Genomic DNA, 14,237 nt, shown 5'->3' on the forward strand with positions numbered 1-14,237 from the left:
AAGATTTTTAAATTTTCTGTACAAAAAAAAAAACGAAAAAATCGACCAATTTTTATTTTTCAGAAATTTTTAAAATTGTTTAAAAACTGATTTTTCGAGTATAATTCAGCTTGAAAATGAAAATAAATAACGAATTCAGTCGAAATTTACGATTGCAAAAATTTTCTGAAACAAAAAATTTGAAGAAATCGACGAAAATCAAAATTTTTAAATTTCCTATAGAAAAAAAAACGAGAAAAACGACAATTTTTAAATTTTGAAAAATTTTCAAATTCTTTTAAAAACTTGTTTTTCGTGTATAATTTAGATGGAAAATAAGAAAATTTTATGAATTCAGTCAAAAATCAAGATTTTTAAATTTTCTGTACAAAAAAAAACGAAAAAATCGACCAATTTTTATTTTTCAGAAATTTTTAAAATTGTTTAAAAACTGATTTTTCGAGTATAATTCAGCTTGAAAATGAAAATAAATAACGAATTCAGTCGAAATTTATGATTGCAAAAATTTTCTAAAACAAAAAATTTGAAGAAATCGACGAAAATCAAAATTTTTAAATTTCCTATAGAAAAAAAAACGAGAAAAACGATAATTTTTAAATTTTGAAGAATTTTCAAATTCTTTTAAAAATTTGTTTTTCGTGTATAATTTAGATGGAAAATAAGAAAATTTTATGAATTCAGTCGAAAATCAAGATTTTTAAATTTTCTGTACAAAAAAAAACGAAAAAATCGACCTATTTTTATTTTTCAGAAATTTTTAAAATTGTTTAAAAACTGATTTTTCGAGTATAATTCAGCTTAAAAATGAAAATAAATAACGAATTCAGTCGAAATTTACGATTGCAAAAATTTTCTGAAACAAAAAATTTGAAGAAATCGACGAAAATCAAAATTTTTAAATTTCCTTTAGAAAAAAAAACGAGAAAAACGACAATTTTTAAATTTTGAAAAATTTTCAAATTCTTTTAAAAACTTGTTTTTCGTGTATAATTTAGATGAAAAATAAGAAAATTTTATGAATTCAGTCGAAAATCAAGATTTTTAAATTTTCTGTACAAAAAAAAACGAAAAAATCGACCAATTTTTATTTTTCAGAAATTTTTAAAATTGTTTAAAAACTGATTCTTCGAGTATAATTCAGCTTGAAAATGAAAATAAATAACGAATTCAGTCGAAATTTACGATTGCAAAAATTTTCTGAAACAAAAAATTTGAAGAAATCGACGAAAATCAAAATTTTTAAATTTCCTATAGAAAAAAAACGAGAAAAACGACAATTTTTAAATTTTGAAAAATTTTCAAATTCTCTTAAAAACTTGTTTTTTGTGTATAATTTAGATGGAAAATAAGAAAATTTTATGAATTCAGTCGAAAATCAAGATTTTTAAATTTTGTGTACAAAAAAAAACGAAAAAATCGACCAATTTTTATTTTTCAGAAATTTTTAAAATTGTTTAAAAACTGATTTTTCGAGTATAATTCAGCTTGAAAATGAAAATAAATAACGAATTCAGTCGAAATTTACGATTGCAAAAATTTTCTAAAACAAAAAATTTGAAGAAATCGACAAAAATCAAAATTTTTAAATTTCCTATAGAAAAAAAACGAGAAAAACGACAATTTTTAAATTTTGAAAAATTTTCAAATTCTTTTAAAAACTTGTTTTTCGTGTATAATTTAGATGGAAAATAAGAAAATTTTATGAATTCAGTCGAAAATCAAGATTTTTAAATTTTCTGTACAAAAAAAAACGAAAAAATCGACCAATTTTTATTTTTCAGAAATTTTTAAAATTGTTTAAAAACTGATTTTTCGAGTATAATTCAGCTTGAAAATGAAAATAAATAACGAATTCAGTCGAATTTTACGATTGCAAAAATTTTCTGAAACAAAAAATTTGAAGAAATCGACGAAAATCAAAATTTTTAAATTTCCTATAGAAAAAAAAACGAGAAAAACGACAATTTTTAAATTTTGAAAAATTTTCAAATTCTTTTAAAAACTTGTTTTTCGTGTATAATTTAGATGGAAAATAAGAAAATTTTATGAATTCAGTCGAAAATCAAGATTTTTAAATTTTCTGTACAAAAAAAAACGAAAAAATCGACCAATTTTTATTTTTCAGAAATTTTTAAAATTGTTTAAAAACTGATTTTTCGAGTATAATTCAGCTTGAAAATAAAAATAAATAACGAATTCAGTCGAAATTTACGATTGCAAAAATTTTCTAAAACAAAAAATTTGAAGAAATCGACGAAAATCAAAATTTTTAAATTTCCTATAGAAAAAAAAAAACGAGAAAAACGACAATTTTTACATTTTGAAAAATTTTCAAATTCTTTTAAAAACTTGTTTTTTGTGTATAATTTAGATGGAAAATAAGAAAATTTTATGAATTCAGTCGAAAATCAAGATTTTTAAATTTTGTGTACAAAAAAAAACGAAAAAATCGACCAATTTTTATTTTTCAGAAATTTTTAAAATTGTTTAAAAACTGATTTTTCGAGTATAATTCAGCTTGAAAATGAAAATAAATAACGAATTCAGTCGAAATTTACGATTGCAAAAATTTTCTAAAACAAAAAATTTGAAGAAATCGACGAAAATCAAAATTTTTAAATTTCCTATAGAAAAAAAAACGAGAAAAACAACAATTTTTAAATTTTGAAAAATTTTCAAATTCTCTTAAAAACTTGTTTTTCGTGTATAATTTAGATGGAAAATAAGAAAATTTTATGAATTCAGTCGAAAATCAAGATTTTTAAATTTTCTGTACAAAAAAAAACGAAAAAATCGACCAATTTTTATTTTTCAGAAATTTTTAAAATTGTTTAAAAACTGATTTTTCGAGTATAATTCAGCTTGAAAATAAAAATAAATAACGAATTCAGTCGAAATTTACGATTGCAAAAATTTTCTGAAACAAAAAATTTGAAGAAATCGACGAAAATCAAAATTTTTAAATTTCCTATAGAAAAAAAAACGAGAAAAACGACAATTTTTACATTTTGAAAAATTTTCAAATTCTTTTAAAAACTTGTTTTTGGTGTATAATTTAGATGGAAAATAAGAAAATTTTATGAATTCAGTCGAAAATCAAGATTTTTAAATTTTCTGTACAAAAAAAACGAAAAAATCGACCAATTTTTATTTTTCAGAAATTTTTAAAATTGTTTAAAAACTGATTTTTCGAGTATAATTCAGCTTGAAAATGAAAATAAATAACGAATTCAGTCGAAATTTACGATTGCAAAAATTTTCTGAAACAAAAAATTTGAAGAAATCGACGAAAATCAAAATTTTTAAATTTCCTATAGAAAAAAAAAACGAGAAAAACGACAATTTTTACATTTTGAAAAATTTTCAAATTTTTTTAAAAACTTGTTTTTCGTGTATAATTTAGATGGAAAATAAGAAAATTTTATGAATTCAGTCGAAAATCAAGATTTTTAAATTTTCTGTACAAAAAAAAAACGAAAAAATCGACCAATTTTTATTTTTCAGAAATTTTTAAAATTGTTTAAAAACTGATTTTTCGAGTATAATTCAGCTTGAAAATGAAAATAAATAACGAATTCAGTCGAAATTTACGATTGCAAAAATTTTCTGAAACAAAAAATTTGAAGAAATCGACGAAAATCAAAATTTTTAAATTTCCTATAGAAAAAAAAAACGAGAAAAACAACAATTTTTAAATTTTGAAAAATTTTCAAATTCTCTTAAAAACTTGTTTTTTGTGTATAATTTAGATGGAAAATAAGAAAATTTTATGAATTCAGTCGAAAATCAAGATTTTTAAATTTTCTGTACAAAAAAAAACGAAAAAATCGAACAATTTTTATTTTTCAGAAATTTTTAAAATTGTTTAAAAACTAATTTTTCGAGTATAATTCAGCTTGAAAATGAAAATAAATAACGAATTCAGTCGAAATTTACGATTGCAAAAATTTTCTGAAACAAAAAATTTGAAGAAATCGACGAAAATCAAAATTTTTAAATTTCCTATAGAAAAAAAAAACGAGAAAAACGACAATTTTTAAATTTTGAAAAATTTTCAAATTCTTTTAAAAACTTGTTTTTCGTGTATAATTTAGATGGAAAATAAGAAAATTTTATGAATTCAGTCGAAAATCAAGATTTTTAAATTTTCTGTACAAAAAAAAACGAAAAAATCGACCAATTTTTATTTTTCAGAAATTTTTAAAATTGTTTAAAAACTGATTTTTCGAGTATAATTCAGCTTGAAAATAAAAATAAATAACGAATTCAGTCGAAATTTACGATTGCAAAAGTTTTCTGAAACAAAAAATTAGAAGAAATCGACGAAAATCAAAATTTTTAAATTTCCTATAGAAAAAAAAAACGAGAAAAACGACAATTTTTACATTTTGAAAAATTTTTAAATTCTCTTAAAAACTTGTTTTTCGTGTATAATTTAGATGGAAAATAATAAAATTTTATGAATTCAGTCGAAAATCAAGATTTTTAAATTTTCTGTACAAAAAAAAACGAAAAAATCGACCAATTTTTATTTTTCAGAAATTTTTAAAATTGTTTAAAAACTGATTTTTCGAGTATAATTCAGCTTGAAAATGAAAATAAATAACGAATTCAGTCGAAATTTACGATTGCAAAAATTTTCTGAAACAAAAAATTTGAAGAAGTCGACGAAAATCAAAATTTTTAAATTTCCTATAGAAAAAAAAACGAGAAAAACAACAATTTTTAAATTTTGAAAAATTTTCAAATTCTTTTAAAAACTTGTTTTTCGTGTATAATTTAGATGGAAAATAAGAAAATTTTATGAATTCAGTCGAAAATCAAGATTTTTAAATTTTCTGTACAAAAAAAAAACGAAAAAATCGACCAATTTTTATTATTCAGAAATTTTTAAAATTGTTTAAAAACTGATTTTTCGAGTATAATTCAGCTTAAAAATAAAAATAAATAACGAATTCAGTCGAAATTTACGATTGCAAAAATTTTCTGAAACAAAAAAATTGAAGAAATCGACGAAAATCAAAATTTTTAAATTTCCTATAGAAAAAAAAACGAGAAAAACGACAATTTTTACATTTTGAAAAATTTTCAAATTCTTTTAAAAACTTGTTTTTCGTGTATAATTTAGATGGAAAATAAGAAAATTTTATGAATTCAGTCGAAAATCAAGATTTTTAAATTTTCTGTACAAAAAAAAACGAAAAAATCGACCAATTTTTATTTTTCAGAAATTTTTAAAATTGTTTAAAAACTGATATTTCGAGTATAATTCAGCTTGAAAATGAAAATAAATAACGAATTCAGTCGAAATTTACAATTGCAAAAATTTTCTGATACAAAAAATTTGAAGAAATCGACGAAAATCAAAATTTTTAAATTTCCTATAGAAAAAAAAACGAGAAAAACAACAATTTTTAAATTTTGAAAAATTTTCAAATTCTCTTAAAAACTTGTTTTTCGTGTATAATTTAGATGGAAAATAAGAAAATTTTATGAATTCAGTCGAAAATCAAGATTTTTAAATTTTCTGTACAAAAAAAAAACGAAAAAATCGAACAATTTTTATTTTTTAGAAATTTTTAAAATTGTTTAAAAACTAATTTTTCGAGTATAATTCAGCTTGAAAATGAAAATAAATAACGAATTTAGTCGAAATTTACGATTGCAAAAATTTTCTGAAACAAAAAATTTGAAGAAATCGACGAAAATCAAAATTTTTAAATTTCCTATAGAAAAAAAAAACGAGAAAAACGACAATTTTTAAATTTTGAAAAATTTTCAAATTCTTTTAAAAACTTGTTTTTCGTGTATAATTTAGATGGAAAATAAGAAAATTTTATGAATTCAGTCGAAAATCAAGATTTTTAAATTTTCTGTACAAAAAAAAAACGAAAAAATCGACCAATTTTTATTTTTCAGAAATTTTTAAAATTGTTTAAAAACTGATTTTTCGAGTATAATTCAGCTTGAAAATAAAAATAAATAACGAATTCAGTCGAAATTTACGATTGCAAAAGTTTTCTGAAACAAAAAATTTGAAGAAATCGACGAAAATCAAAATTTTTAAATTTCCTATAGAAAAAAAACGAGAAAAACGACAATTTTTAAATTTTGAAAAATTTTCAAATTCTCTTAAAAACTTGTTTTTCGTGTATAATTTAGATGGAAAATAAGAAAATTTTATGAATTCAGTCGAAAATCAAGATTTTTAAATTTTCTGTACAAAAAAAAACGAAAAAATCGACCAATTTTTATTTTTCAGAAATTTTTAAAATTGTTTAAAAACTGATATTTCGAGTATAATTCAGCTTGAAAATGAAAATAAATAACGAATTCAGTCGAAATTTACAATTGCAAAAATTTTCTGATACAAAAAATTTGAAGAAATCGACGAAAATCAAAATTTTTAAATTTCCTATAGAAAAAAAAAACGAGAAAAACAACAATTTTTAAATTTTGAAAAATTTTCAAATTCTCTTAAAAACTTGTTTTTCGTGTATAATTTAGATGGAAAATAAGAAAATTTTATGAATTCAGTCGAAAATCAAGATTTTTAAATTTTCTGTACAAAAAAAAACGAAAAAATCGAACAATTTTTATTTTTTAGAAATTTTTAAAATTGTTTAAAAACTAATTTTTCGAGTATAATTCAGCTTGAAAATGAAAATAAATAACGAATTTAGTCGAAATTTACGATTGCAAAAATTTTCTGAAACAAAAAATTTGAAGAAATCGACGAAAATCAAAATTTTTAAATTTCCTATAGAAAAAAAAACGAGAAAAACGACAATTTTTAAATTTTGAAAAATTTTCAAATTCTTTTAAAAACTTGTTTTTCGTGTATAATTTAGATGGAAAATAAGAAAATTTTATGAATTCAGTCGAAAATCAAGATTTTTAAATTTTCTGTACAAAAAAAAACGAAAAAATCGACCAATTTTTATTTTTCAGAAATTTTTAAAATTGTTTAAAAACTGATTTTTCGAGTATAATTCAGCTTGAAAATAAAAATAAATAACGAATTCAGTCGAAATTTACGATTGCAAAAATTTTCTGAAACAAAAAATTTGAAGAAATCGACGAAAATCAAAATTTTTAAATTTCCTATAGAAAAAAAACGAGAAAAACGACAATTTTTAAATTTTGAAAAATTTTCAAATTCTCTTAAAAACTTGTTTTTCGTGTATAATTTAGATGGAAAATAAAAAAATTTTATGAATTTAGTCGAAAATCAAGATTTTTAAATTTTCTGTACAAAAAAAAACGAAAAAATCTGTCCGCGCAAGCGCGGACACATTCTCATCCTCGCTTCGCGCGGAGGCTCGCTTCGCTCGCAAGTTTCAGCGCGCCTCGGGGCGCGCAAATATTGATCGTCGCGCTTCGCGCTCCGGCGATTATTGCACACGTCGCGCTTCGCGCTCCGTGTGTTGTTGCGCGCTTCGCGCGCAAATGGCTCGCTTCGCTCGCGGTAGTCTGCAATTGTTGTGCATTATTTGTGTTCTTGTTCTTGTTTCCTATTATATGTTTCATAAATCATTTTTTTTTCTTAAAGTTACTACGACTTTAAGGATAACATTCTCATCACATGTTTTTCTTTGCTGATGATTGCGATATTAAGTGAATTTAAATGTATATTTTTGGTCTTGATGAATAAAATTGTGGAGTTATTTTTAATTATAATAACTCTCTTAGCAGAAACATGATTTGCAGAAGCAAATAAAATATTTTTAAAGTATTAGTATCAAGTTTTTTGTATAGTGTAGATCGGAACGTAATGGCTAACTTTTCACTCTTTGTTGATTTACTCGGACATTTTTGTTTTAATTACGTATTTATCTCTTAGAAAAGTTACTCTGGTAACTAGAAAGCAAAGCAAAGGTAGGATACCCAAATTAGAACAAAATAATAAAAAATAGCACAGCATTTCAAACAGAATTTTGAACTACACTACCGTCGGGAATTATCGGTACGGCTGCACGCGCACGGCCCAAAAACATCATACCAATCATTAAATCAGGATTTTTTTGTAAATACAAATGTAAAAAAATTAACAAATATACCATTCGAAAGATTATTAAATTCTACGATTAATGATATATAACTGAAAATTTTTATAATTTATACAAAGATTGCAGCAATCAACAAATTTGACAAAAAAATTTTTAAAATAAAAATTTTTTGGAAATTTTTTTAACCCCTGCACATTTTTTAAAAATAGTAGAAAAAATTTCAAACTGACATAAGTGTGATCATTCAAGTCTCATCTTTAATTTAAGACCAAAAGAGTTCAAAAATCTTAATCGGTTAGCGAGATATCATTATAAACGGCAGAGCATTTTCAGCCAAAAACCGTTCAAAATCGACTAATTTCCTGCATTTGTCAAAAAACATGCTCGGACGTTTATAATGATATCTCACGAACCGAATAAGATTTTTAAACTCTTTTGGTCTTAAATTAAAGATGAGACTTGAATGATCACTTGTTCGAAATGTACGACAATGGCAGCCTTTTTTCCATGAGTAAAAATAACGCATGGGACTAGCGGTTTTTTTTGCCCAGGGGAAAAAAAGGTCGCCATTTTTATTCAAGTGGACAAATGAATGGCCTGACCCAAAATCTTAAAAAAAATTAATTTTCTATGAAAAAATGTTATAGAGAAAAGTTGATTGTATTTTTCGAATCTAAAATAATATAAAGTTAAAAATTCTGAAATTTGAAAAAATTGAGTTTTCAAAATCTTGAAACTACCGTAGTTTTAGTAGTTTTCAACGAAAATGGCTGGTTAACGAACTTAAGCTTCATTTTTACACCAACTTTAAGTGTGTTAAATTTAAAAACGATCAGATAAGTTTTTCAAGAGTTATCGTGACGACAAAATTTTCAAAGACAGACAGACAGACACTTCTCTAAAAACGATTTTTTTGGAATCAGGGGGTCATGAAACGTTAAGATTTACCAAAATTAGACATTGCTGAAAAAATGTTACAGATAAAAGTTGTTTGTATTTTCCTAATCTAAAATAATATAAAGTTGTAAATTCTGAAATTTGAAAAAATTGAGTTTTCAAAATTTTGAAATTACCATAGTTTATGTAGTTTTCAACGAAAATGGCTGGTTAACGAACTTATTCTTCATTTTTACACCAACTTTATGTGTGTTAGATTTAAAAACCATCTGATAAGTTTTTCAAGAGTTATCGTGGGAACAACATATTACCGTCTAAAGACAGACACACAGACAGACGCACTCGCCGGACTATGTTTTTCGGACTCAGGGCACCTCAAAACGTAAAGATTTCATAAAATTAGCAAAAGTCAAAATTCGACCAAAACTAATACTTTCTCATGTGATGAGAATGTAAAAAATTTAGTTTTTTGACAGTTTTTAAAAAATAACTCGAAAAGTTTTGGGTTTAGCAAAAAGTTGTCAACAGCAAAGTTGTAGCTGATGCAAAGCCGAGAAAAAAAGTCTCTGGTAGCAAAATCGCATATGCAAGAACGTCGGAGATAATGAAGTCGGAATATTGATTTTTTATCAAAAAAGTGCACAAAAAATATATATAGAGAGTGATTTTTCTGGAAATTACGAGTTTTTTGTGTTCAAGTATGTTTTTCAAGTATTTTAGGGTGAGAATATGTCAAAATCAATTGATTGATTTTTATTCCTTTAAAAAAATTCGATTTTTAGTGTTATTTTAGGAAGTTGCTTGTATTTTTCTAATCTAAAATAAAATAAAGTTAAAAATTCTGAAATTTAAAAAAATTGAGTTTTCAAAATTTTGAAACTACCGTAGTTTTTGTAGTTTTAAACGAAAATGGCTGGTTAACGAACTTAGCCTTCATTTTTACACCAAGTTTAAGTGTGTTGAATTTAAAAACGATCCGATAAGTTTTTCAAGAGTTATCGTGGGAACAACATATTACCGTCTACAGACGGGCAGACAGACAGCGGACAGACAGACACACAGACAGACGCACTCGCCGGACTATGTTTTTCGGACTCAGGGCACCTCAAAACGTAAAGATTTCATAAAATTAGCCAAAGTCTGAATTCGACCAAAACTTATGCCTTCTCATGTATAGTAAGAGTAAACTATCAATATGAGTACATTTTTCGTCTAAAAGTAGACAGATGCGCAGTCAGACGCACTGCTTTTTTATTACATGAATTGAAAGTGTATTTATTGATAAAATTATAATTGAAATTACATTAACTGAATGTGCAGTTATTAGTTTTTATAAAAGATATTAAAATTTGTCCATTAACAATTTTTTGTTATTTTAATTATTATTGTTAATACTATTCAGAGGCCTTTTATGGTTTTTTAATTATTATTGTTTTCCTGATTTTGAAATGAACGTCCTCTAGTGTTATTTCCTCTGTTGTTATGCCCTCCTTGATGTTCTCTAAAGTAATTTCGATTATTGCGGCCTCTATTGTTATATCTTCTATTATTGTAGCCTCTAGAGCGACCTCTTTGATTGGGCGCAAAAATTGTGTTAGCCATCTGAATGAATAAATTAGCAACATTGTTAGCTGTGTTTCGTTGTCTTCTTTTTATGCCTCGATTTTGTCTAGACTGAACCCAGCGTCCGGCTCTAGGTCTGTTATTCCTTTCTGAAAATTGTAAATAGTAAATAATAGAAAGCAATTTAAATATTTGTTTGTACACTGTCGTCTACAATTGAGTAGATATCTCTTTTTTTCATTTTAGTGTAAAATGCGTTAAGTGTACAAATGGAAAAGAATAAATATGGTAAGTGCACTAGTTCCTGCGGCATTCCAGCCAAGATATCTTTTTCATAGAAAAAAAATATTTATAGCAAAGGAATTAAATTAAAAATGTATTAAATTAATTTTTTGTATTCTTAAGAAATTTTTACAATAATTACCCAGTGAGAAATTTCTCACCGGTCCAATATCGGTCCAATATTGGGAGCCAAGAGACCGATCATCGGTCCAATAAAGGCTCCCAATATTGGACCAATATGGGCTGATGCTTGGGATGTAACGGCATCGCCAATCATCGGTTGTCAATATTGGTCCAATATTGGCCGAATATTGGCAACCAAGAGAAAAAAATTTTTTTAAATAAATTTTTTTTAATTAAATAATAATAATAAAAAATTAATGTTTATAATTTTTGTTTAATATATTTATTTGTTTAATTATTTATTTTTAATAATTCATGTAAATAATAAATAATTTATTATTTATAAATTATAATAATTTAAAAATGCAGCAGCTATTAGAAAATAGCATTCTGCAAAAAAATTCTATCATTGAAAAATCAATGATAGGCGAGAGAAATCCGCGTCTTTAAATAGATTCGCAGATGATAGACAAGAGATATCCGCGTCATTAAACGGATTCGCAGATATACTTTGGTCTCGCGACGAATCTCTCGATACTTATATACACTGGAGTCGCCGTGTTAGTTGCGAGAACGGTTACAGCGTCCCTCTTGCGGCAGAGATAAGAATTTTCACGTAAACTGCGGGTATAATAAGGCGGTCGGTAAAGCGATTTAGCAGTTTACGTGACAATTCTTATCTCTGCCGCAAGAGGGACGCTGTAACCGTTCTCGCAACTGACACGGCGACTCCAGTGTATATAAGTATCGAGAGATTCGTCGCGAGACCAGAGTATATCTGCGAATCCGTTTAATGACGCGGATATCTCTTGTCTATCATCTGCGAATCTATTTAAAGACGCGGATTTCTCTCGCCTATCATTGATTTTTCAATGATAGAATTTTTTTGCAGAATGCTATTTTCTAATAGCTGCTGCATTTTTAAATTATTATAATTTATAAATAATAAATTATTTATTATTTACATGAATTATTAAAAATAAATAATTAAACAAATAAATATATTAAACAAAAATTATAAACATTAATTTTTTATTATTATTATTTAATTAAAAAAAATTTATTTAAAAAAATTTTTTTCTCTTGGTTGCCAATATTCGGCCAATATTGGACCAATATTGACAACCGATGATTGGCGATGCCGTTACATCCCAAGCATCAGCCCATATTGGTCCAATATTGGGAGTCAATCGGCGCCCATCACGGCAACCAATATTGGACCGATATTGGACCGATTAAAGTCTATTGGCAATTTCTCACTGGGTAATAGCCTATAAAGTTATAGCGTTTAATAACATGCATTTAGATATAATTTTGCTTTAACGAACGCGCAGCATTTAAAGTATCCGCAGCAATTGACGCACTTACCCTATTTTGTCTATTTTTTTTTTAAAAATTCATAAAATTGCGAAAAAAATAAGGTCAAGTTAAAAAACAAAAAAAATTACGTTAAGTTTTCTCGTACATATATTAGTGGTAATAGATCTCAAAAATGGTTGAATGAAGTATATAAAAAAGCAAACTGCAAAATAAGACACCTCTTTTTTAAGTGATTACTTAGAAATTGTAAGTTTAATCATAGGTTCTAATTAGTATTTATTTTAATAATAATTTCACATAAAGCTTTTTCTTGATAAGAGTAGATTGGTCCGTTATTACTGATTTTAGTTTATATTCGTACATTGTTATGTTATTTATATTAATTTTTAAAATATTTCATTATTAGTTTTGGAGGTCTTTTTCCTAAATATTGAAGTCTGATATTAAAAATAATATTTACTATTAATGTGCTGCATTTGATTTAGATTTTCACCACCTACGATTGAAGGCTGCAAAGAGAATAAAAATAAATTAATATGTTAAATTTGTAATAAATATTTGATTCAGGGAGATTGGGGAATTGTGGGCCATTTTAATAATATTTATAAGTTTGATAATCCAATATAAAATAATTTTTTTTTCGTCCAAAGTAAATATTTTTATCATCATTTCATGAATTCACAACGCTTTACAATTATCTATAAACCGTAAACAACAATTATCTGAAAAATTGCCTTCAAATATTTATTTTAGGCATTCATATTTTTATTGTTTTTACAAGGATTTTCAAGAATTAATTATGGAAAATATTTTTTTAATTATTGTGTGAGTGGTATTTTGACTCCTAAAAAAAATGTTGCATTAAATTTAAATGAATAAATAATACAAAGCTTTTTGTAAAAACAAGCATTTGGGGAAGTATTTGTTGTTTGTTTTTGGCGATTTAATTGCACAATACAGGTACATATTATTAAAATCACTCAGTAATTCAACAAAAAAATTCTATTCCTTGCTATTCATGCGACAGAGTTGTTTACTTAAAATGTGAAATTAATGGAGCCTATTTTATTTGTACAAATTGTGATTTCGATTAATTAATTTAATCGAAAAATTTTAATCTAATAATTTAACATTTATAACATTTGTTATATTACTAACCATTTAATAAATATATTTCATCGTTATCAAAAGATAATAATAATAATAATAATAATAATAATAATAATAATAATAATAATAATAATAATAATAATAATAATAATAATAATAATAATAATAATAATAATAATAATAATAATAATAATAATAATAATAATAATAATAATAATAACAAAAATAACAATAATAATAATAAAAATATTTTTAATTTAATTTAACGGTGGCTCACAATTACCTAACATTTTTAAGAATTACAAAAGTGCACTCTTTGCTAACACTAAAATTTCTTTTATTAGATAAGTGATAATTTTGGGAAATTTTTTAACTTTTTACAGAAAAAGTTAAATTATATCAATCTTTTTTAATTCCGTTCCTGTTCAATTCGTATGTATTCCTTTTAGAGACAAAGATTTCTTGAAAGTGATTTCCAAGCAATTTCGTTTTAATATTTTTTAAATTTTTGTGAATTCTGAAATACTGTGTGGTACTCGCTAAGTTCAATTCCTGTCTATTCCGTTTTCATATTTCGTAATTTTTAAATTTCTTTGAAGTTTGCAACATTTTGAGATAAATAGTTCTAAAATTTAGTAGTTATAGAACAGTTTAAACAGCTGAGCGGACAAGTCGTCAGAAATTCCAAAGAATTAAAAATTTCGAATTCATATAATTTCCTCACTTCTTACTGGGCTGATACGACAAATTTGAAAAAGAAAAATTCTGGGAAAATACAAATATATAAGCAGAAGAATGCAAATATTTTTAAAGTTTATAATGTTCAATATCATGGACTTTACTATAAATTAAAAAAAATACTTACACCAGGAGTCGCATTTCGCTTGTTGATTACTCCATCAGTAGACATTGGATCCTAGGAAGAGTAAAAGC

General features: G+C 24.5%; 1 protein-coding gene across 1 annotated transcript in view; it reads right to left on the reverse strand.

Moving 5' to 3' along the window:
* Positions 1–10,325: 10,325 nt before the first annotated feature.
* The window catches only part of LOC122506603 (GATA zinc finger domain-containing protein 15-like), a 28,797-nt gene continuing 24,885 nt past the window's right edge, over positions 10,326–14,237 (reverse strand). The window contains exons 3-5 of the mRNA XM_043618890.1: positions 14,170–14,220; positions 12,655–12,703; positions 10,326–10,618 (exon numbers count right to left, since the gene is read on the reverse strand). Of these exons, the coding sequence (XP_043474825.1) occupies positions 10,326–10,618; positions 12,655–12,703; positions 14,170–14,220 (393 nt within the window). The remainder of the gene's footprint in view (positions 10,619–12,654; positions 12,704–14,169; positions 14,221–14,237) is intronic.

Source organism: Leptopilina heterotoma, unplaced genomic scaffold (assembly GCF_015476425.1).
Source record: "Leptopilina heterotoma isolate Lh14 unplaced genomic scaffold, ASM1547642v1 Lhet_427, whole genome shotgun sequence".
NCBI lineage: Eukaryota > Metazoa > Arthropoda > Insecta > Hymenoptera > Figitidae > Leptopilina > Leptopilina heterotoma.